Source organism: Xiphophorus hellerii, chromosome 1 (assembly GCF_003331165.1).
Source record: "Xiphophorus hellerii strain 12219 chromosome 1, Xiphophorus_hellerii-4.1, whole genome shotgun sequence".
Lineage (NCBI taxonomy): Eukaryota > Metazoa > Chordata > Actinopteri > Cyprinodontiformes > Poeciliidae > Xiphophorus > Xiphophorus hellerii.
In genome coordinates this window covers 26,100,579-26,125,628 of record NC_045672.1, presented here as the reverse complement: position 1 = coordinate 26,125,628, position 25,050 = coordinate 26,100,579, and the positions used below count along the sequence as shown (strand labels likewise).

Sequence of the window (25,050 nt, the reverse complement as noted above, 5' to 3'; positions counted from 1 at the left end):
TTACAAAGTCAAATTTCTTTTGTCATATTTGACATATGTAGCATTTTTATAACAACTGAAGGTAATAACGTTACTTGATTGTGCTATAAAATGTCACCATGTGCCTGAACATAACATACTTCCCCTTTAAAAAAGCAGAGGCCCAATTTTTAAAACGTTATATATCAAATGTCTGGTTTTCCCTCCTGGAGGTGCCTCCACCACCTAATCTCAGGTAAACAGATGATTCATGGATTTTTAATCCAATTTAAGACAAGCTTTACCCAATCGGTTGCAAAACAATCTGAGTCATTAAAGCATCAAACAAAGTTTTAATTTAGACTTTACTGCCTCCTGGGATAAGGACAAGTTAACATGGTGAGACAGACATGGAGTCATGTCTACAGATGAGATCAGCTGAGACTGGAGCAACAGTTACCACATCAGGTCTTTAAGTAACAGAAACTAAGCAGCAACAGGTAAATAAATAGGTATAAATAATAGTGTTAGCCTTCTTTAAAGAGCATTTAGTCCAAACTCATGTCTTCGTCGTCGTCCTTCTTGTCTTTGGAGTCGCTCTCCTGGTCTGACTTCGTCTCCGTCTCCGTCTCCATTGCTTTGGCAAAAGCCTCCACATCTACAAGAAAACGTGAGCAAATAGTATTAATTTAAATAAAACATCTTTGAATACGAGATTAAAACACTGAACAAGGAATAAAGGAACAATTCAGGAAAAACAAATGAGTTCAAACAATCTCTTCTATCAACCATAATGAGTAAGAGTCATTTCCCAGACTCTAGCATCTTTCTAACCGTTCAGGCCAGACAGAAATTTAAAGAGGGGCGGCAAAAGCAAATGAGATGGATTAGCAGCGCTTGCCAACAGCAACTTGTTTCTGTGGAATATCGTCTCTGCTGCCCAGAAAATGAGCTGTTAGCACATCATGTCATAAAACTGTCTTCAGTCAGAGGCCTCTTTTGATTTGTTGCAAAACACTGACTGCTAGTGGAGCTTCTTCCTGCCAGCAGGATCACCATCAGCAACAATTCCTTTGGGATAATAAAGTATTTTATAACCTTATAAATTACCTTATTCAATTATTTCAAATGAACCAATGAAAGGTGTATTAAAATTATTATTTTTAAAAGAACTTTTAATTTGATAAACAATCCTGATCTGAAAATATAATCTAATTTTTTAACATGACTCTATATCTGAGTCTAATGTTAAGTTTCTCAATAAATGAGCAAAGAGGAGCAAAGTGCACCGTCATTGTTGATGCTACCAGCAGGTGGTGCTAGTGTAGCATAAAAATAAATGAAAACCAAAAAAAAAAAAAACGCAGTAAGTACTATAAATATTGTAGTGATACCACAGATTATTCAGGTTAGGGAAATGTTAAGTTAATGTTTTAATGTAAAATCCTAATTTGCAAAAAAAAGTATAGATGTTAATTGTTTTGTTCTAGAGTAAGAATTACAGTTTAATCTTTTTTAAATCTAATTGGAAACATAAAAACATTTGGAACCATGATTCACTCTATTACATTTTGAGCAGGTCTTCAAACGCCCACCGACCACAACTCAAGAATAAATCAGGACAAAACTACAAGTTTTAAATTAACAAAAATGATCACAAAGTGACTATTGTTTCTGGTTTCCTTCCATCGTCATGGCAACAAGGACCACATCTACTCATCGACTCTAAATTTCACCTAAATCTGCTTTTAATTGCTGTATTAAAACTTGGCTAAATACAGAAAGTGTTTTATGATGATTAGTTTTTAGTGTTCAGTTCTTCCTACTACTTTTCAGACAGAAAAGTTGAGGCAAGTTATTTATCTTGTTCTTGGTTACTTGTCTTTTGCACAGAGGTTCAAATAAAGTGTTTGAACTTTATTCAAAGTTTTGTTTTTAAAAACTTGCTTGAAATAATAAGATTAACAAAATTAAAATGTTTAGTTTATTGTTGAGTAGGTAACAAAAAAATGACAATATTTCTGGTGATTTTAGTTTTAAAAAATGACATTTTTCCGACCCGCTTTTAAGCTGATGATTTTGGAGAATATTGAAAAGTTTGGGCATCTCTGGTTTAGAGACTGACCTCCCTTATTGGCAGCATCTACAGCCTCAGCTGGGAGACCAAACTGGTTCATCAGAGGCCCCAACTGGCCGGACGCCAGAGCGCTGCTGAACATGCTCATAGCCTGAACAGACACAAAAACCAAACACAAATGTTAGAGGTGAACAAAAACGAGCCGAGCTCACGGTTTTAATTCCTGATCGGAGGACGATGTTTGTACCTGCTGGAACTGAGGCGAGCTGAGCGTGTTGTGCAGCTCCTCTGAGCTCTGCGGCAGCGACTCGCCGGACGGCAGGTAGGGCGTCAGTCTCTGCTGCACCTCCGGGTTGGCCAGGATGGGAGCCATGACCTCAGGGGTCAACACACTGGCCAGGTCCACTGCAAGAAACAAACACACCAAAACTGTTCTTTATCTTTTTGTGCAAGACACTGGCAGCGAAACCTTTTGAAATGCTTTTTCCCTTTCTGGCATTTACAAATTCGCGACAAAACGTCAGACTTTGGCCGCTGAGCGTTGCAGTGAAACGCAGCAGCTGTTTGGGTTTTTACAAAGTTTGATGTTTTAGAAACTCTTAATGAGGCATTTTTCTGATTGGATGGTTGAAAATGTTATTGTTCCCACTTCAACTTGGTCAATTACTAAAGTATAAATCAAAAGGTTCAATACAAAGTTACACAAGATTTTTACTATAAGGTCAATTTTTAAATGAAAAAAACCTGTAAAACAGTAAATGTAGGATGGATGGATGATCAGATAACTGGATGGATGATCAGATAACTGGATGGATGATTAGATAACTGGATGGATGGATGATCAGATAACTGGATGGATGATCAGATAACTGGATGGATGATCAGATAACTGGATGGATGATCAGATAACTGGATGGATGATTAGATAACTGGATGGATGGATGATCAGATAACTGGATGGATGGATGGATGGATGATCAGATAACTGGATGGATGGATGATCAGATAATTGGATGGATGGATGATCAGATAATTGGATAGATGGATGATCAGATAATTGGATAGATGGATGATTAGATAATTGGATAGATGGATGATTAGATAATTGGATAGATGGATGATTAGATAATTGGATAGATGGATGATCAGATGATTGGATGGATGGATGGATGGATGATCAGATAATTGGATAGATGGAAGATCAGATAATTGGATAGATGGATGATAAGATAATTGGATGGATGATCAAATAATTGGATGGATGGATGATCAAATAACTGGATGGATGGATGATCAGATAATTGGATGGATGATAAGATAATTGGATGGATGGATGGATGATAAGATAATTGGATGGATGGATGGATGATAAGATAATTGGATGGATGAATGGATGGATGGATGTTCCCCTCCTCACCTGCCTGGCTGCTGGCCGGGACATTCATGGTGGCCAGGATGCTCTGCAGGTCTCTGAGCTGGATGGGCTGCGTGGGATTGGCTGCGGCTGCAGCAGCAGTGGCAGCAGGGATGGAGAGGGTGGAGGCTGTGGGGGAGGGTGAAGAAGTGGCCAGGGGGGTGATGGGAGTGGTGGGCACCTGGGTGGAGCCCAGCCGGCTGGGGGTGGAGGTGGAGGTCGGCGTGACGGCGGTGGACGGACTGGAAAACAGGAATCAGATTAGAGTCAGCCTCCATTTGAAGCTGCTTCTATAATGAAAACACACTGAGGCACCTGGTGGTGGAGTTGCTGACTGCAGGAACGCTGCTGCTGCTGCTGCTGCTGCTGCCCAGGAGGTTGGCCAAGCCCGGCCCGGCCAGAGCCCCCAGACCGCCTGACATCAGGAGAAACACACATTACCACTACGGCTGAAAGTTACCAATTAATTCATCGAAACTTGATCAAATGAGCGGCCATTTTCTTAAAAACCTGAGCTTTCTCTTGTATCAAGAGGACCGGCCATCTTTCCACAACACAAAGTGCTACATTTTTCATATGCTAAATTTAAAAAATTAAAGAAATTTAACATTATTTTGTGTTAGATGTATTAAAAATCAAACTGGAAAAAAACCCAAGGAAATTGTACTTTTCTCATACTAGAGTAGAAAAATAAAAAAAGTAAAGATGTCCATTCAGAAGCACCGTCTGTTGTTGCTCTTTAAAGAAAGTTAAAACTTCGCTCCATGAAGTGAATTAACTCACGAAAATCATGTTTTTCTCCCCACCATGGAAAGATGTTTCCATCTTTCTACGTTACACCTTTTCTCTCATCACGTGGTCTTCGTAGCAAATGGGTTATTTTCATTGATAAAGTCGACGGGGTTCCGACAGGCAGCTCAGCTAAATGAGCGCTTTTAAAGACGATGACTTAATGAATTTGTCGAGTGTTTATATTTTGAAACAGAACCGCATAATGTGTATTTTTTTCCTCACACTGGATTCTGTACGGACCGTTTCTCTTTTCCGTTACAACATGGCGGCGCCACCATCTTTAATGTGCTTCCACGGCTCCACTTACGGATGACCAGCGGTGCCCTCTGCTGGATGGCGGCCAAACTACAACACTAAAAATACCGTCTAACCGGACTTTATTAGTAATTTAATCTGACAAACAATTAAATGACAATTAATTATAAATTTATTGTTTACATCCCTAATTACAACAAATTATCTCCACACTGCTGCCTTCACGTACCGATCCCCCCCAGTCCAGTTGGTCCAATGAGCTGCATGAGCTGGTTGTGACTCATGTTGCCCAGAAGGCTCTGCAGACCACCCTCACCTTTAGAGAAAGAGAAGAAGGCTTAACAATCATGCAGAGCTGAGGGTTTATCATCATAAAGTTTAAATATTGGCGTATCTTACCTCCCAGTGCAGACAGGTCGTGTCCTCCACTGCCGCTGCTGCCCAGAGCGCCTGGGATGGGCGGGTTGTTCAGGTACTCGTTCACTTTGCGGCAGTACTCATCATCCTTATCGTTTTTCGGTTCCTGAAAACAGAAAACAATAACTGGCACACTACAAATTTTAAGTAACTTTCATTGCTGTCATAAAAGTTTACACAGTTTTTGAATTTCATGTGACAAATCTATGCAAAGTGGATCACTGGTAAGTGGAAGAATGACCATCTTCAATTTTTTAAACAAAAAATATCTGAAAAGGGTGAATGATCTGATTAATCCACCCTTGTATCTATTATCCTATTGATTAATTGATTAATCGGATAGAAAAAAAAAACAATCTGCAGATCTTTCATTTAATTAAGCTTTTTTTTATACTATAAATACATAAAAGAATCAAATAAACAAATAATTCAATGTATTTTTTAAATAAGAAAATAAAATTTTTATTGCTGAAAAAGCAACAACACATTTAGTAAATCTGAGCCGGGTGAAGATAAAACTATGCCACTAGAGGAGATTTGACTAAAATATATTTACAGTTTTGGCTCAAATACTGCTCTGAATATGTCTGTATACTCAAGTTATCAATTAATTGATTACTAAAGTAGTTGCCGATAATTCCAATAATCAGTAAATCACGATTATTGCAATGAATTGTTTTCGCTTTTTAAAAAATTAGCTCAACTTTTAGTGGAAGTGCCAAACAGCATGAAACAACCTCCAGACAGTCTGTGGAGGAAGATTGTTGCCAAAAATGTTCCAAGAGGAAATTAGTGATAAAGTCAATAGAGTTTAATGTGTTTTGGCTTCAAACCTGCATCCAGAAGAAGAGTCTTTTAGAGCCGGCTTTAAACTTCAGCACGTAAACCCGTCCGGTGGTGCACTGGTTGACCCGTTTAAACTCACAATCATCAGGGAAGATAATCAGGTCCTAAACGGAGAAATCAAGGTGATATTAGAAAAGCCAGGTGCAGGTCAGTTTGGTTAAAAATCCACTCTGTCACCTACATCATCCACATTCCCGGTGGTGCGATCCTTCCAGCAGAAGTGGATGAGGGAGTCATCCGTCTGCTGGATGTAGACCTGACCTTTACGCTTGTCGGGGGTCACCGTGCTGCCCTTCATCGTCATCTTACCGGCCCGAAACTCCACCAGGTATTTGCTGGAGGAGCCGCGGGAGCCAGACACCAGGCTGGGGAACAGAGCGCCAGATGCCATGATGAGGAGGACGGTCTGCTGCAGGAAGTGAGAGACAAACATCTGGAAGGTGGTACGACTTCACAGCTCTGCTCGGAGGTTTGCATGAACTCAGCATCAACATGGACGTGTTGAGATTGATTTTGTGAGAGTTTTTTTGCAGGATTGCTGTTTATAAAACTACAATGGTGTTTTAGCCATTGTGGCTAGAAGAAAATGAGTCAATTTCCACCTATAAATCACAAAGATTTTCTAGAAAAGACAAAAACTTTTGACTTTGAAAAGTCAAAAATTTGCTAGGAAAAAACTCAGGAATGTTGAGATTAATCTCAGAAATTTGAGGGGAAAATTTTTTACATTTCCGAGTTTCAAAAGTGGTAGATTCCCTCCTCCCCAAAAAAGCCCAGAACATTTCAAAAAGTCGAACATTTTCAGCTTTTCAAACTAGGACATTTTCTTGTTCTTTTTTTCTAAAAAAAACCAAAAACTTTCTGACATTAATCTCAAAATTTCAGAGTTTTTAACCACTTTTTTCAACGTTTCAAACTGAAATTTCCTTGTTTTTTCTAGGTAATTTTTTTTTTTTAAAAATCACAAAATCTCATTGTTTTGCCATCAACAAGAAAAAAAAAATCACAACATTTTGGCAAAAACGTACTCCTCTTTTTTCTATGTAAACTGACCCTAATATACCGCTATATGAAACAAAAATATAAAATAACTGGTGCAAGTTTAAATTTCTCCAGTCCGTGGATGGATATTTAACCTGAGGAAATATCCTATTATCTTTCAATTATATAAGCTTACCAACGCGGTAAAATGAATTTTGCATGCAAAATACTAAGATCAAGTCCTCTGAGTGAAATTCAAACTGTAAGATTAAGAATGAAAACAGGTTTGATATTAAAAAATATAAAAATACTTCTGATGCTTAAAGTCTCATGTGTTTTTGTTTCACAGCTTTATCTTGGTCGGACTATTCTGTGGAAACTGATATACGAGTGTGAATCCAGCTGGAAGCAGACTTGTCCCAGTTCTCCCATAAAAACAGATGAACTGGAGCGGAGTCCTGCGGCAGACATGACTCTGCATCCTGCACACAGAGGTCTGTTTCCAGCTGCGAGCCGTCACCGCTCAGCTGCGGCTTCACATTTCATCCCCACCGACTTACCATGCAGCCAGAGCCGTAATTCAGACCAGAAACCCGGACAAAAACACAATTTATACTCACATTTCTGTCGGAATTATCCTTCAGCTGCAAAACCAACTAAGTCTGCGACGCCTATTGTGATTGGCTGACCAGCGGAGGAGGTTCGTTCTGATTGGCTCAACCGAGCGTCAATATGAGGGCGTTTAAATCTGCTGCGCATGTTCGGTAGAGATAACAGAGTTAGGTTGACACATCAAATTAATAACATTTATTATAGCGCTGGCAGTGTAATACAATTAAATTAGACTAACACCAAACACATCAAACTAAGAGATGAAAGAAGGTTAATAAAATAAATTTATGTTATCATTATATTTTTACTACCCAATTAGTTTTATGCGTGTTTTACATCAGCAGCTGTATGAAAATAAATATAACCGATACACATATTACTCCGAGGTTAAACCAGGCTAAAAATGCACTAAGATGCAGATTGTTTTCTAAATTAATTAATTTCTTATTTTCCTTAATTGTGAAATATACTGAAAAAATACTTTAGACAAATTAGTGAATAAACAACATTTTACAAATCATATTAAACTTTCCATCCATCCATCCATCTTCTTCCGCTTATCCGAGGTCGGGTCGCGGGGGTAGCAGCTTCAGAAGGGAGGCCCAGACTTCCCTCTCCCCAGCCACTTCTTCTAGCTCTTCCGGGGGAATCCCGAGGCGTTCCCAGGCCAGCCGAGAGACATAGTCCCTCCAGCGTGTCCTGGGTCTTCCCCGGGGCCTCCTCCCGGTGGGACGTGCCCGGAACACCTCACCAGGGAGGCGTCCAGGAGGCATCCTGACCAGATGCCCGAGCCACCTCAACTGGCTCCTCTCGATGTGAAGGAGCAGCGGCTCTACTCTGAGTCCCTCCCGGATGACTGAGCTTCTCACCCTGTCTCTAAGGGAGAGCCCAGCCACCCTACGGAGAAAACCCATTTCGGCCGCTTGTATCCGCGATCTCGTTCTTTCGGTCATGACCCAAAGCTCATGACCATAGATGAGGGTGGGAACGTAGATCGACCGGTAAATCGAGAGCTTCGCTTTTTGGCTCAGCTCTCTCTTCACCACGACGGACCGGTACAGCGCCCGCTTGACAGCAGACGCTGCGCCAATCCGCCTGTCGATCTCCCGCTCCCTTCTTCCCCCATTCGTGAACAAGATCCCGAGATACTTAAACTCCTCCACTTGGGGCAGGACACCCCCCCTGACCCGGAGAAGGCACTCTACCCTTTTCCGGCTCAAGACCATGGCCTCGGATTTGGAGGCACTGATCCCCATCCCGGCCGCTTCACACTCGGCTGCGAACCGCTCCAGCGAGAGCTGCAGATCACGATCTGATGAAGCCAAAAGGACCACATCGTCTGCGAAAAGCAGAGATGAGATCCTAAGGCCACCAAATCGGATCCCCTCAACACCTTGGCTGCGCCTAGAAATTCTGTCCATGAAAGTGATGAACAGAATCGGTGACAAAGGGCAGCCCTGGCGGAGTCCAACCCTCACCGGAAACGAGCCCGACTTACTGCCGGCAATGCGGACCAGACTCTGACACCGGTCATACAGGGACCTGACAGCCCGTATCAAAGGGCCCGGTACCCCATACTCCCGGAGAACCCCCCACAGGGCTCCCCGAGGGACACGGTCGAACGCCTTCTCCAAGTCCACAAAACACATGTAGACTGGTTGGGCGAACTCCCATGCACCCTCCAGGACCCTGCCGAGGGTGTAGAGCTGGTCCAGTGTTCCACGACCAGGACGAAAACCACACTGCTCTTCCTGAATCCGAGGTTCGACTATCCGACGGACCCTCCTCTCCAGGACCCCTGAATAGACCTTGCCAGGGAGGCTTAAGAGTGTGACCCCTCTATAATTGGAGCACACCCTCCGGTCCCCCTTTTTGAACAGGGGGACCACCACCCCAGTCTGCCAATCCAGGGGAACTGCCCCCGATGTCCATGCGACATTGCAGAGTCGCGTCAACCAACACAACCCTACAACATCCAGAGCCTTAAGGAACTCCGGGCGGATCTCATCCACCCCCGGGGCCCTGCCACCGAGGAGCTTTTTAACCACCTCGGCGACCTCGCCCCCAGAGATTGGAGAGCCCAACCCAGAGTCCCCAGGCTCCGCTTCCTCAGTGGAAGGCATGTTGGTGGGATTGAGGAGGTCTTCGAAGTACTCTGCCCACCGGCCCACAACGTCCCGAGTAGAGGTCAGCAGCACACCATCCCCACTATAAACAGTGTTGGTGCTGCACCGCTTCCCCCCCCTGAGACGCCGGATGGTGGACCAGAATCGCCTCGAAGCCGTACAGAAGTCTTTCTCCATGGCCTCTCCAAACTCCTCCCACGCCCGAGTTTTTGCCTCAGCAACCGCCCGAGCCGCATGCCGCTTCGCCCGCCGGTACCCATCAGCTGCTTCCGGAGTTCCACAGGCCAAAAAGGCCCGATAGGACTCCTTCTTCAGCCTGACGGCATCCCTCACCGAAGGTGTCCACCAGCGGGTTCGAGGGTTGCCGCCGCGACAGGCACCGACAACCTTGCGGCCACAGCTCCGATCGGCCGCCTCGACAATGGAGGCACGGAACACGGTCCACTCAGACTCCATGTCCCCCACCTCCCCCGGGACGTGTTCGAAGCTTTGCCGGAGATGGGAGTTAAAGCTCCGTCTCACAGGGGATTCCGCCAGACGTTCCCAGCAGACGGAGCATATTAAACTTTGATTATTAAAATGTAATATTAAAATGCTATTATCGATATTTAGATTTTTAAAAATCGGATTATATGGAAATGATTGCTTTATAAAATGTAATAAATTTGATAATCAAAAGTGATCCAAAAAGGCTAAAAACAATCAAAAATGTTTTATATGATTTTTAAAAATGAAATACAATAAATAAATAAAATAATTAAATTAAAGCTAAGAAAAAGACAGATAAAACATTATTTAGACTTTCAAAAGCTGTGAAAAAATACACCAAAACTTGTCATTTTTTAATTATTCCTTATTTAAAATAAGATTTAAAAAAAGAGAAGTTTTTATGTCAATATGTATTTTTTTCCTTTATACCTTAAGTATATGGAAAATAATAAGTACATAATCTCAAACATAACACAAGCTAAAGAATTTAACCTTAAGTGAATACTTTCAAAATAAAAATAAATGTATTCTAGGGCTGATACAATAAATCAAAACATTTTAGAAATAAACAAATTTATTAATTGTTAACTGGAGTATGTCAGATGTAAAAAAAAAAAAAAAGCCATTTTGCTGAAACACTCCAACTGCAAATAAGCCAAAACTGTCAAAAAACTAAAAAATAACTGTCTGTAATTCTCCCCAGTTTAGGCTGCATCCAATTCCATTTCTGTAAAATAAAAAATCTATTCAGCATTGTGGAGAAATAAAAAATAAACAGCTATATACAAAAAATAAACTTAAAAGAAAAGCAAACAAGAGAAAACAATCTATTTTCTAACTGAAACACCTATTTTTAAATAATTGAAATCTTACTAATTCTCTGATTGAAACACCAAGAACACTTAAAAACCACAACGAAGCAGCTCATTTTGTAGTCCATAATTTATTATTTAAATATGCTTGTATGCATATGGTTTTGTGTAACAGTATGAAGGGAGGAAGAAAAGAACGAACAATGTAAACATCATCGACAAAGTAAAGAGACACGGGGGTAAAAGGATGAAAATATCCGTCAGATTGAACCTGCAGGCTTCGAAAGTGCTTGAAAAATCAGAGTAAAGGGAGAAATCTTACTGTACATATAAGTGCATAGGACTGTGAGCGCTCAAATGCGCAGTTTTTATGCTCAACAGCAACAAACATCTGCTGCAGCATCTACTTTAGTGTTTTACTTTCAGCACTCAGTGTATCTGAAGAGGAAATTAGAGTTTGAGGGTTCACATTTCAGGAGGGCGGAGAGGATGGATCGGTTTGCATAGGTTCACGGCGTCTGCAGCGTCCCGGGGTCACGAGGCCAGACTGAAAACGAAGCTCAGACTTCTACATGGAAACTTAAAGCTTTCTCTGTCATGCAGTGCTGCGCCTCTCCTTTTCAAACCAGAGCACACAGACGCTTTCAGAGCAACATTTCCCTTTTCTTTTGATTCTGTTGTGTTTCAACTAAGAGACAGTTTGGCATCATTTTAAAGGTGCAAATTAGCTTAAATTCTCCACAAAAAACACAAAAACACATCCATGCCAACATTCTGCTCCGTACGGAGCCCCCTAAGGGACATGGGAGATTTTTTTCTTTTCCCTTGAAATAATGTACTGGTCCATTCACAACTGAATACTGAAATATTTTCTGCTGTAATGTAAGATTTTTGTAAGGTTTATCCATGTGTGTTAATATCTCTTTGTGAGATATCTGAAGTTTTCTTTCTTTTTCTTTAACAATAGAAATGCTATGTCCAAAATGCAAAAGCAAAACAGGTCAAACATAGGTTTTCCATCCCTTCTAAGAAATAAACAGAAACTTTCTCTAAGGAGGAAAGAAAAATACATCTAAACTATTTTTGAGTTATTTTCATGGGTAATAAAGTAATCTGAATGTTTTGATTGTGTCTTTCGATTGGTAGTCTGATTGGTTTACAAACAAACATAAACACACAGTAATACTTCAATTTAAATTTTTTTTTGCACCAAAGATCTAAGAATGTTTTTGTATAAAAAAATATACCAAGGTGTGTTTACTAATTTGTCGCGAGAGAACGCAAAATATTATTTTTCATATGTCCTCTAGGGGGCTCCACAGCTCCACGTTTAAAAGTTTAGAAAAAGAAGAAGCTTAATAATCATTTAGTTTTCTTAACTGGATTTCTGATACTTTATTTTTTTCTGTTGTGTTTTTCAGAGCATAGAGGTGAGAGGCAGCCACAGTGTCAAAATCAGATTTTGTCCATAAATGTTTCTATACTCAGTGCAGGAAATCATTATTTATGGCTCTAACTTTTCTATTAGCATCTTGGTGAACATGCAGGCACCATTTTATTTTTTGTTCTCTACACACAACTATATATTTGTACCGACAAAATCTGCTTACGATAAACGTAAACATGATTAAAAGCAGCCTTTAAAAAAATCTCTATTCACAGAAACACTTGTGACATTTTAAAGATGCGTAGTGCTGAATAAAATAGACATCTAATGTCAGAGTTGGTTATATAAAAGTAGCAGATGTGTTTAAATAATCCCTGATATTTAAATGCAACATGAAGTGTTTGTATGACCTGAACTAAAACGCTTCTGCAGCTCGTTTGTGCTTGCAGAGCTCACACTGGTGGCTTGTTTAAAACCCTTAAATGGCGAACGGTTAGCGTAAATAACGATGAAGATGTCTGACGTCAACATTTCTCTAAAATTCTCCTGCAGAGCATGTTCACAGTCGCTTAACGGTTTGCTCTAACAGAGACACAGTGCCGGTCTGAATAACCTGCCCAGTTTTCAAGTCGCAGAGATTTGAGATGCCGAGAAATAAAGTGAACATTTTCCAGAAGCACAGAGAGTTTCTCTCTTTTTTTGTGTCAGTAAATGTTGGGACAGTCCGTGTACTTCCTGTCAAAGTATCCGCCTGTGTACTGCCAGTCCTCAGCTCCGGTGAAAGGGTTTGTTCCCATTCGGAACCACCTAAAGGGAAACAGACAAAACCTGCCTTTAGAGAGAAATCAAAAGGTCCTGGAGATACGAAAAAATGTACCTTTGACCTTTCTAAATAATAATGCCACTACAGACGTCAGCGAACGTTTTAACAAAACATAAGAACTGAGTGAAGCTCTAACAAAATGGATGTCAAATGCTTGTGCAGCAAAAGCTTTTGTTTGTGCCGCAATTACTTTAAAGATTTCTTAACAAATTCAAATTTAATTGTATGGGCACACAAACACAAATTATCACCAAGTACTTTTGTGCAAATCTCTTGTTACACTTGAAATTTGAAAAGCTAACTTACAAGTAACTTTTCAGCAAGATATAGGAGTTTGTTTTACATCAGTATTGATGAAAGCGTTCTAGTTCCAGTGTGAAATTATTTCACAGATAATAAGACATTTTCCCCATATTATAACTTGAGGCCTTCCACACAGACTCACTTTACTAATATAGGAAGTTTCTTGACTTCCTATATTAGGGGGCAACTTTACGTAGCGAGTCTGTGTGAGTCCGTGGAGGTGCGCACGCCAAAGCCTTTTAAATGTTATTGGAAAGTTTACTTTTGTAAATTTGGCGCTTTTTCTGTAAGCTAAAAATGAATGAGTGGAGTTTGAATCCCCCCGTAGTTCTAAGATAGGTTGTTTGGATCCTGCCAGAGCTTTTTACCATGTGCGGTTCTGGTGGGTCGCCGGTTTATAAGCTTTGTGTGTGTGTGGGGTTTGGCGAACTGAAGAGCTGACGGGTCACCCGGTTGGACAACTGTTTCACCCGCTACTGGTGCGTTCACAGCAATGGTGTAACGATAACAAAACCTTCATACAAACTCGGCGTTTTAATACCATCCATCTCTTGTATTCAGCTGTTCTTAGGTCGGCTGCAGGCATTTATCCGTCTTTTACATTTCTCCAGTTTTGAAAATGGAATAAAGTCCATTCTGCCATCTAAATGCTCTGTGTGAAGCTGCCTTGTGCATGTTCCCCACCGACAACTTAACATTTTTTTCTGATTATTTCCCACCAAATCTCTATGACCGCAGTGCATTTAACAGCAAACAATCATCAAATCTAGCCAGACCGCAGCGCATGGTAGACCCAAAAACATTGTCCTCTAGGTAAGGGATGTTTACTGTTGCAACAAAACCACTAAATTGATTGACAGGTGTCATCATATAAATTGAACAAGTGCGCGCGCCTGACATTCAAAGTGCGCAACAGAGGTGACGAAACACCCCATGAACCCCCCACCTCAAAAATTTATCCGGCGCCACTGCTGGCAGCTATTAGCTCTGACCTGGTCGACCACTCCTCGTCATCCTCTGATCGTTCTCTGCGTGCAGCCCTCTGTTTTTCCTCTAATCGCTCCTTCTCTGCACTAGCTAAATCTGAAGAAAGCAGAAGAATCAAGAGTAATAAAACGAATTTAATTAATAAAACATCAAAATGTTTTTGTTTTGTTTACTTACCTATGTCTCCATGTTCCATGGCTCTAATGTCGGGCCTGAGCCGGCAGTCCGTTGGCGCCAGCAGCCTCTCCATCCTGGGCTCCAGCTCGTTTAGCGTCACAGCAAAGCTGGTGAAGTTATACATCTGCCAAAAAGAAAAAACACAAGACGCCTGAAACTTTTACACTCACTGGGTCAACGATTCCCCCAACAAACCAAATAAACTCACTACAGTCAATAAAAAAAACTAAAAATGTGCTCCAGAAGGACACAGTAATAACTTTACAGTCAAGTCAGGTTTAATAGCCAAGCCAGCCCAAGGCATTGAGAGATAGGCGGCTGCTCAGGGCCTCCACATCACCAGGGGGCCCCCAAGAGCACCAAACAAGCATTATAAAATATATACAAGTTTAAAATAACATTGAATAATGCAAACTAAATGCTATTACACATGAAAAAAATTTTTCTATATTGTTTTATAGTTGTTACACAAATAATGGTGAACCTCTGTTGATTAACCAGGATATCCCACTTGTTTACTGTAAATTTAGTTTTTATCAGCTGATGTTACGTTCAAATAGTTAAAATAATATTTTAAAAGCCAACCTGCATTTCAAAATCCAAATTTGTTTTTAAATTTGTTATTCCTGTAAGGTTAAAATAACCATAATAAAGCTGGTATGATGTAAGCTAACTACAAATGATGCTAAGGATATTTAGCTTAGGAATGATGGTTTGTGGGGTCCCAAATGAAAATCTGGGTCCCACAAATGTGTGGAGCACACGTTTTCGAGCATCTACTCAAAGTTTATATGGGTTCATTGTGCATCATCTGCGTGGCTATGGTAGCAAATCTCACTACTTGTTATAACTTGAGCTAATGGAAGCATGTATATATTAAATTAGAGGGAATCCAGGAATGAGCCTTGTGGTACTCCACATGTGATTTTTATCATTTTTGGTGAAATGTTACCTATTGATACAAAATCGAATCAGTTCTCTAGGTAAGACTCAAACCAGACTCCAACCCAGCTCACTTTTCTAACATTTTCTCAGACTTCAGTAATCGGTTTTAGGTTGGGGTGTAAATACTTATCTCAGATTCAGCAGTAAATGACAAAACAAAACGTTTCACATCCACTGAAAATATGTATAAAAAAAGATATTGTGGTTTGTGATACAATAATATTGATAGCATCAGCAAAATAAGCCTCTGTTATTAAAGGTATTGATAAAGTCCAATCAGGTGATAGAAGGTCGACTTTGTAATTGTCTTTATGTGGCTCTGAATGTTCAGAGCCTTCAGAGCTCTATTTTTCCATCTATTTTTTGTTTGAGATGAAAAATAGACAATGAATCGTCAGTAATTTTTACTCAAAAGTGCAGAAAGGATGAACCTGCCCTGCTGGCAGGTGCTGAAGTTCAGTGCTGACAGATTGATAATTAATCAATTAAAAGGTGAACACTTTAAATCCTCAAAATCAACGTCAAAACGTTTCTGATTCGTGTCATGAAAGCAGAGCTTAGCGCCGACCTGTGCTGAGTGACTGGGCCGCGGCGTTACCCTCCACAGTAAGGCACTTCCTGGTATCACCGTCACCGTATCCTGAATTTCTGGCAATTCGTCGTCCTCCTCCTCCACTTCACAGCTACGTTCCTACACACACAGAAAGATTTTTTTTTTTTAAAAACACGTTACGTTCAAACCGTCGAGGCCAAACCAACCGAGCGGACGGTTCAGTGCAAACAGGTGAATCATGGGAACTACGGTTACCACAAACTCAACATGTTTCAAGCAACAACGACATGTCATTGCAAGACAACATGGTTTAGGAGCTGGCAATGATCTAATCAAACAAGTACACTGTAAACATAACTAGACAACAGCAGCAGCACACTAGAGATATCAAACACTCTGTTACCTTACCTTACGCTAACGCCACTGCGTGTTATTGTGAAAGGAAGAAATACCGTTTGAGAAAACAAATTCAGCGACATGTCAAACAGGTTACTGACAATCGAATGAGTTTACAGAAACGCTCCCTTCACGCCGGATGGAGACCACGCAACATCAGATTGTTGGAAACGTTTTGCACATGTCCAAGGTTTCCCCCAGTGTATTATAAGCCTGGAGGGCCATCAGGCTTTACTTGTGTCCCCACCAGGCTTAGCATTGTTTATTTATTTAAATCTTTTTTAAATGTTTGCATTTTCTAAGACTTTATAGTTGGTGTTCAGGTATTAATTTTCCAGTCTTTCAATAACATATTTATCGAGTGATATTTTCAAATTTCCTGTCAACTTTAAACATTTTATAACTCAAAAACACGACGGGCTGAAACAAACTCTCCAACTATTCAAGAGGCTTGATTATTAAAATTCCTCGAGGAAAATTACCTGCCTTGAAGCTTCATTAACTTATGTTTTATTATTTAGCGCACCGCGTTCCGGCCGGGTGCGCCGGAATGCGGCGCATCCAGCGCCGCGTTCTTCTCCTGGGCACTTCTCCAACTGCCCAGGAGAAGTTGTTCTCCTGGGCAGAACAACTTCTGCCCAGGAGTTGTTGACAAAAGCTAAGTGTTAGCAGCATAACGTCAAATTTTCAAGTTCGGTTCAGTACAGAAAAGTAACTGTAGGGATGCACAAATATGAAATTAAAAAGTTTTATTTAAAAGTAGAAAAGGTTAAAGTCGCTAGCATTACATTTTTAATCCATAGGTGTAACAAAGATTTTGGATGCTGACTGAGAAGTGAGACTTATCTCTGTTTATTTCCAGTTCACTCTGATCATATTTACGGTTTTTTAATAGATCAATAGATGAATAAGAATAGTTAAAGTTTTGATTACCTTTGACAATTCCAGAGGAGGAACTTTAAAATGATAATCCATATTTTATGGTAAAAACCTTTACAGTTTATTTTGTTGAAACCAAACACCTCGAAAGCAAAAAATAAAATTACTTCTATGTAATAAATATTTTTAGAATAAATCAATAGTCATGAAAAACGAAAAAGCTTTAGTTGTGACGTTTATGCGCTAATTTGTGTTGGTCTATAACATAAAGGACCAGAAATACAAGAGAAAAAGTTCAAGTGTTGTGAATATTAACAGGAAAAAAACTTTTTTAATCTAGCAAAGGCAGTAATTTAGTCCCAAATGATTAGCGAGCAGCAGGGTCTCCAGCCGGAGTGAAGGGAGGCTTTTCTGCTCTGCAGACGATCACATGTGAGAAAAAGCAAATTGGCTCAAAGGTTTCTTACCTGCTTCTTTGGGTCGCTCCCCGTCTTCTTCTCTGCCTTCTTCTGTGTTTCATAAAGCTTGGGGTCGATGCTGTACATGCACTCTGTCCACTTCCCGTAGATGACTCGTCTCTTCTTCTTACTGGTCCAACCGCAGCGAAACGACCGGTTCAGAAAACAAACAATCACACTTTATGCCTCACAGACTGGATTCAGGAGGGCTGGGCGATTCGGCTGTAAAATATCTTTTTTATTTAAAAAAAAATAGATTTTCTTTTTTTATTTAAGAAAAAAGATAGTTTAAAAATATTTTTTTTAAATAAGATTTTAAAAATAAATCTTATTTAATTTCTTTAATTTTCTAAAAAAGAATTTTCTTTTTTAGAAAATTAATTTATTTTATAATAAAGAAATTGCTGATAAAAAATACTTTCACAAGCGGCTTCTGTGGGTTGTACGAAGGAGTTCGAGAATTTGTGTTAATTATGAGAATGAAGACAGAATTTTAGCAGAATAAACATCCAATTTTACCAGAAGAACATCTTAAAATGTTGAGAAAAAACACATTTTAATTAGAAAAAAAGACTAGTGATAAGGATCGATCTGTGTGTGTTTTTTGTCAAAATAAACTCAAAGTCCTGATATGAATAATTTGATGCTGATGAGTTAAAAATTTACATATTTCAGTAAAGTGTATTGCAAAGTGTAACTTCTTATTTGTCATTCTAATTTTTATTTTTTTTTTGAAGGAGCTCCTGATATCATGACTTTATTCTTGTAATATTATGACTTTATTCTTATAATAAAAAAATATTTGTAGCCTGGCCCTAATACTTTGTCGTCGAGTTGACCTGAATTCAAAGACCAAATAAACAGAAGCTTAAACAAGATGGCTGCCTTGGGCAAGCTGACAACACTCGTAACTATGGAAACCCAACAAGTGCATTTAAACCTTTGAAAACCCAAAAATGAAATGAATAGATAAAATGGATTAATCGCCCAGTCCTGGTACCTCACCTGCTCCTGTTCTCACCTTCTGTCTTGGATAAATCCTTCGACTTTGTGAAGATCTTTTCCAAACATCCCACATGGTTTAAAGTTCAAGATGCATTTATCTCCAGTGCTGAGGAAATCAAGGCAGCATGAGGGATAAATACTCATAAGAAGCTTTTCTAGCATCAGTAACTGTACCTGTGGTTGACTATTTCCACTGTTCCGTATTGTTCGATCCAGAGTTTCCCCAAAATGATGTTATGGATGCAGCACATTGGATTCGTCCAGGTGTACGCCTCTTTATGTCTACGGTAAAAATGCAGCATCATAAGCACAGTCTTGATAATCCAAGAAAGAGCCAAACTTTCACATTTGGATTAAATATGAAGCTGCTTCCTGAACAACTAGCATCATATTTAGCTAATTCCTCCTGAAACCAGGAGGAATTAGTTAAAAGTAACTCGATCTGAAACGATTATTGAAATGATCATCAACTAATTTAGTAATCGATTAATAGTAAACTGGAGTACACAGACTCAAAAAGAAAGCCATTTGCAGAAAAAAACAGCATATTTAGAGACGTAATTAAGCTTATTTGCTTATTTGTTCAAAATATTTTTGCAATAATGCATATTTTATTTGCATTAAAATGCGCAAATAAACAAATCAGGTTTTTTTTTAATAAGAAAAGAAACATTTTATGACCTAAAATGCAATAATATAGCATTTCTTTAGTGAATTTGAACTCCTCAATGCCACTTGAGGAGTTTTGGGTGAAACATAATTGGAAACAAAGGTTTAAGATAAAAAAAAAAAAACATAAATAATAAAATGTTTCTTTTCTTATTTAAAAAATGAATTAATTGTTTATTTGCATATTTTTAATGTATTTTTAATATTCTATAAAAAATACTGTGGTTAAAAATGAGTGGTTAGATGAAAAACCTGTAGAATGTGCCAATTTTGCTCTGACTAACAAATAGAATTGCTAAAATAATAATCAGTTGCAGCGTTATAAAGTAAATAAAAGCAACAATATGCACAACAAAGGCAAAACTTTATTTAAAAAATGAGTAAATGCTTACTTTAATAACTCCAGCGTCATTGTGCCTTTAGGCTCAGCTTCAACACTTTTACCCCAGAACTTCAGCTTTGGGTAGATGGAGCCATGAAACTCAAACTCCTGCTTCAGAGACTGAGCGTGGAAGGCACTGATGGGGGGATGATGGCTCACCTGCTCAGAGATCAATCTGTATCCTTCATCCTCCCTAAAATAATAAACATACAAATCAATTAGAAAACAGGCGCAGAATATTAGAAAAGCTGGTAGATATTACAATAAATATATCTAGGGTTTTACCTTATCAGTTCATACGTTTCCCCCAACAGAGGGTTAAATGGCTTTCCAGTTCTCTCCCATTGAGATGCTACAGCGGAAACAGCAAAGGCAGCAACAACCTGCCACCCACATGAGGACCGGATCAGAACGATTTTCACCAATCACGCTACTTCACATCTGACTTGCATAATAAAGATAAAGATGGTGTAAGAAAACAAAGTCTCTGCCTCTTTAAAATGTGATACGCTAGCTAACGCTAGCTAATAAACAGGTTAAAAGGAGCTGTGTTGTAAATCAGAGATTTCAAATATGTCACAGATTTTCAGCTTCTGGGTCAATGTTGTTACAATAACCTGGTGATTTTAATTAATTAGATGCATTCACATGCTATGCAGATGCTCTGTCTGCGCTAATGAAGAAACACACCTTGTTTTTAATTATATCAGCTTATAATTACTTATGTTTTTATTTATTTGTTTAAATTATTCATTTACAGTTTAATGTGAATATGTTACATGTTGATATTAACAAAATATTTTGGATAAAAAGGAGAACAAATATTGATCTTAAGCACAAAACACTCAAGAAATACATACAAAAACAACAATAAAAGATATAATATCTATGTAATGATACTGCAGTTTTAGTTCATATATGTTATTACGCTTTGATAGAATATTATGTTTCATTATTTCAATAAAGGTAAAACTTGACCTACTCCTAGTTTTCTTTTTTGACAAATTTTTCTACAGATTTGTTCCATAAGCATTAATACAATGTGACATTTGTTTGTTTGTCTTAAATCTGTAATTATCGCAACTTATGAATACATTTTTTATCTATCTGGCCACGGACTTAAACGGTGCTAAGAGCATTTAATGTTCAGGGATTAAATATACATAATAATAATAATTAGAAAAAGAGAGTAATGCTTTTCTGACCAAAAATGCTACATTTTTCACCCTTCATCTCAATAAATACACATTAAATATTCATTCATCTTTGCACCAAAACCAAAAATTTGTATTTAATATGTCAACATACCTTAGAAGAAAATAAGCAGTGATTCGTTCCATAAGAAAAAAAAATAAATCAGATTTTCTCACGGATCATTAAAGAAAAGTTTTCCAGGTTTTGGAGCCAAACAGCTCATCTAGGTCAGTTTAATTTGTGATTAAACTGCGATTATTTCCAGAGGAAATAAAAGATAAATGATCCCTACCTGCATGCGGTCGACGGCGTCCGACAGGCTGCAGGCTTTGTGGATGAGGTGAGTGTGCTCCATGTACTCCGAGATTCTCTGGAGAAAACTCAGCGGCTCGTTAAACACAACCGGCATCGCGATTTTGGAAAGCTCCTGCGATAGGAGACAAATCTAATTCATTCAAAATTATGGCAAAACATTGTCAGAAATAACTGGAAATGTCACTTTTTAACAATTACAAAATAAAGTTGTGAGAAAACTTTAACATTCACACAACTCTGCTACCATTTGGATGAGTTTTCGCAAGGCGAAGGACTCACCATTCCAATGCATTTCTTCAATATGCTCCACACACTGAAATTGTTCCTGGAGATTGTTTCTGCAGGCAGGGCTTTCCTGGCGCACATTTTGACAAAAGGATATTAAAAAAACTTAAGAATCATTAGAGTCAAGCTGAGAATTATTACTTTTAAATTATGAGAATAAAGTTGTAGGACAAAAAAGCTGCAACATTACCAGAATAAATATTAGGAGAATAAAGTAGTAATTTTATGAGAACTCCAACAAAAAAACTAACTAAAATTAAAATGAGGAATATTGAGCATCTTGTGATTTAATAAATAACTTTATACTTTTGTATCAGTTTTATAAATAAGGAAATATTTAATATTTTAACACATCAAAATCTAATTATTATCAGAAGCAGGACTTTAAGGCTATTGTGAAAACAAACTTGTCGTTTTGGTCACATCAGATCTCGACAACTATCACAGCTTTTTTCTCCTATTTTTATGCATTTATTCTGATAATATTATGACTTTATTCTCGTGATTAAATATTATATATCACACTCCATTTTAAGTAATGGTAGCTCCAATTGTATAAAAACATAATTTCTTTTATCCAGTTCAACTTAAAATACACTAAAATTTTCTCAAATCAAAACTTGTTTGAAGACATTCCTACATTCAAACAGCTTACAGATTACATTTGTTATATAAGATATTACCAACAATTACCTTCTGTTAATACAAACATTCAGACATTTTCTGAATGTTTGTATTAATTATCACAAACAAGCTAAAATGTGAATAAATGAGCTGATAAAGACAGATTAAAAGCCTTCTTTATCTCTGAATGATTGTGGCTCTCTAAGGATTCTTCCTGTTGCACGCCAGGCTGTTTATAATAGTCACGGCCATATTTTGTATTTTGGGTCTGAAGGAAATCTCACTCTGTAACCTCATTGTGTTGTAAACAAAACCCGACTGAATACTGCAACACAGCGCTCTCTGCAAGCACCGTCGCCTGTTTATTTTTACACTGTTTCCAGGAAAGCCAACTCGGTGGACTCCACACTGACTGTTCAAATATCTTCTTTGTTTATGTTTACTATAACAGGGTATTTAGTTGTTTTTTTTTGTTTGTTTTTTTTTACCCCTCCACGGGTCTTTTTGTGGGCTCTAGTGTCCCTTATACGACAGTAGGCTGACAGGAAACAGGGAAGGAGAGGGGGGAAGACATGCGGCAAATGTCGTCGGGTCCGGGAGTCGAACCCGCAACGGCCGCGTCGAGGACTCAAGGCCTCCAAATACGGATCGCGCTACGCCCTACGCCACCACGGCACGCCCGGGGTATTTAGTTTTTAATTAGTTTTCACTTTGGAAACATTCAGCTTGATCCTTCTTTCATATTTCAGCCTTTAACTCTGTATAAAGTAAAACAATTTACTACTTTTTTCTGCCAAAAACCCACATATAAGGTTTACTTTAGACACGACTCTTACTCACTAGATAAAAACGTTTCTACGTCACAAGCTAAATTACTCCAAATAATCAGAGCAGCCGCTGTAAAATGTAAATCGATCAAGTTTTTAAACTTTTATATCAAATATGATGTAAATAAAATCAGATCAGAAGACTGAGTACAAGAGTGAGACAAACATTCACCCATCCAAGCCAATATTGAACCAAAAATAACAACCTTCAAGCAGATATTAAACATACCTTTAACTTAGCCCACACTTCTATATTCATTTTTTTAAATTGGTCTTATTAAATATTCAGATCTTAAATGTTGTGTTTTCATTATCTGTAAGTGGAAAATAAATCATAATTACCAAAAAGAAAGGTTTTAAAACATTAGTCTCTGTGTAATTACATGAAAGATGCTGAAATAAATTAACTTTTCAATAAATGAAGCTTGTTTTTGACAAGTGATTGGATTTGTTCAGCATTAAAATATTAGTCCTAAAGTATATTGTACTGAGTTCCTTTAAATAAGGCTAAAACACCCCGTTTAGGATCTATTTTAGACCAAAATAAATGGAATATTGACCAACATATTTGATGTGTGGTGGTGATTACAAAATGTAACATCTGTTATTTGTTTTTACAATTGTTGACTCTGCTTTGTGTTTTCATGATGTAAAGCACTTTGAACTGTTGAAATGTGCTATATAAATAGACTTGATTGTTTGATTTAAGTATCTAGAATAGAAAAAAAGCAAAAACAAATTCAAATCTGTGTATAAAATTATTGTAGATAAAAAGCAGCTTTATGTTGCACGATGAACTCATATAAATCGAACGAAAAAATGGCCAAATTAATATAAGGAGTTCATTCATTGAGATTCAATAATAATTCAATGCAAACTGCTGGAGTTCTTTAGATAGAAACATTTTGATAACACCAATTTGATCAATGATTTGATTGAAACTACTTTTTCTTTCTTACTGTAAATTGGATTCAGATGATGGGTCATGAGTTGGAGCAATATAAATAAAGTGAGTTGAATTGATATTCTCTCACCTGCGCTCCCACAACCCGTTCTCCTGCATGCTGCTGCCATCGGTCACCTGTTTGCTGTCAAACACCAGGGCATCTTTGAAACTGACCTCACAGGAATCATCAGACTCCAGTCCTGGGACGGGGGAAGTTTCAAGAAACAGAAAACCCATTTTATTCACTGAATCATTAGGAGAAACCATAGCGATGCTACGCCCCTGTTAGCCAGTCTCACCTGTCTCAGCGTCGAAAAATTCCTCCTCGCTGTTCATACTGAGCAGAAAAAAAGGTAACAAAATGTTACTCAGCAGTCATGTTTCCACCGACGGTCCAACGTTTCTGCTGCCCCGCCTCCCTGCGAGCATCACAGACGGCCACAAACACGACCTGTAATCCGGACAGTTCTTTAAAACCACTTGGTGGAACCGAACATCGCTGCAACAGAGGTTGTGACAAAGACAACAACACGTTTTTGGTTCGCCGTCAGCAGCAACGCTCCTCACAAAGTCTCAGCTAACGGCTAACTAGCTACTAGCATCGCATCTGGAGACAGTTAACAGTGATCTGGACCCGAGATTAGCTCGTGGCACCGACACGTTTACACGCAAACACGTGTCTACACTCTGACACGAACAATTACACACTGACACGGTACACATACCTGATAATTTGTGTCAGTTTGGCCTCGGCTTACATAAATAACTGAAAAGTGTAGCGCCTCTGGAGCCTGCCGGAAGTGGGTGGCAAGGACACGGTGATTGGCAGGGCCTTCAGCCAATCAGATCACAGCTAGGAGATGCCTAGAAATAGAAGGCAAAGAGCTGCTATTTTAAACTCACATTCAATAATAATAAGACATGAAAATGGAAATGTATTCCTCCGCCAGGCTGAATTTTAATCTTCAGACATAAAGAATAATATTTAATTTTGTCGACATCTCTGAATAGATTTGAAGTAAAAATAACTAAAATCAGAGTAGAAATACTTTTACATACATTTTATACATTTTTATTCATGTAAAAGTTAAAAGAAGCAAGAAATTACTCAAGTAA

At 38.7% G+C, this 25,050-nt stretch overlaps 2 protein-coding genes across 6 annotated transcripts; both read right to left on the bottom strand.

The window, feature by feature from the left end:
• Positions 1 to 291: 291 nt before the first annotated feature.
• LOC116711956 (proteasomal ubiquitin receptor ADRM1-like) lies at positions 292 to 7,624 on the bottom strand. 3 transcript variants are annotated; one of them, XM_032551713.1, is made up of 10 exons: positions 7,361 to 7,624; positions 5,941 to 6,165; positions 5,747 to 5,863; positions 4,896 to 5,019; positions 4,726 to 4,812; positions 3,765 to 3,864; positions 3,453 to 3,691; positions 2,283 to 2,440; positions 2,084 to 2,186; positions 292 to 616 (listed from the first exon to the last, which is right to left on the bottom strand). In XM_032551713.1, exons 2-10 carry the CDS (start codon positions 6,148 to 6,150, stop codon positions 507 to 509), a joined length of 1,248 nt encoding a protein of 415 aa, XP_032407604.1. In that variant the 5' UTR covers positions 6,151 to 6,165; positions 7,361 to 7,624; the 3' UTR covers positions 292 to 506. The 3 variants fall into 3 exon arrangements, with proteins under 3 accessions (XP_032407604.1, XP_032407531.1, XP_032407693.1); XM_032551640.1 differs by having other exon boundaries at positions 5,941 to 6,168; positions 7,361 to 7,621; XM_032551802.1 differs by having other exon boundaries at positions 5,941 to 6,124; positions 7,361 to 7,619.
• Positions 7,625 to 10,891: 3,267 nt separating this feature from the next.
• Positions 10,892 to 24,773, bottom strand: LOC116711684 (oxysterol-binding protein-related protein 2-like). Of its 3 annotated transcripts, none has more exons than XM_032551169.1 (14): positions 24,660 to 24,773; positions 24,234 to 24,385; positions 24,023 to 24,134; positions 21,532 to 21,607; positions 21,230 to 21,364; positions 20,029 to 20,126; positions 19,754 to 19,936; positions 18,867 to 18,974; positions 18,709 to 18,798; positions 17,697 to 17,817; positions 15,970 to 16,092; positions 14,457 to 14,580; positions 14,285 to 14,375; positions 10,892 to 12,973 (listed from the first exon to the last, which is right to left on the bottom strand). In XM_032551169.1, the coding sequence occupies exons 2-14, from the start codon at positions 24,268 to 24,270 to the stop codon at positions 12,871 to 12,873; spliced, it is 1,401 nt and encodes a 466-aa protein (XP_032407060.1). In that variant the 5' UTR covers positions 24,271 to 24,385; positions 24,660 to 24,773; the 3' UTR covers positions 10,892 to 12,870. The 3 variants fall into 3 exon arrangements, with proteins under 3 accessions (XP_032407060.1, XP_032407135.1, XP_032407213.1); XM_032551244.1 differs by having other exon boundaries at positions 24,234 to 24,433; positions 24,660 to 24,770; XM_032551322.1 differs by having other exon boundaries at positions 24,234 to 24,271; positions 24,660 to 24,756.
• Between the last annotated feature and the right edge of the window lie 277 nt (positions 24,774 to 25,050).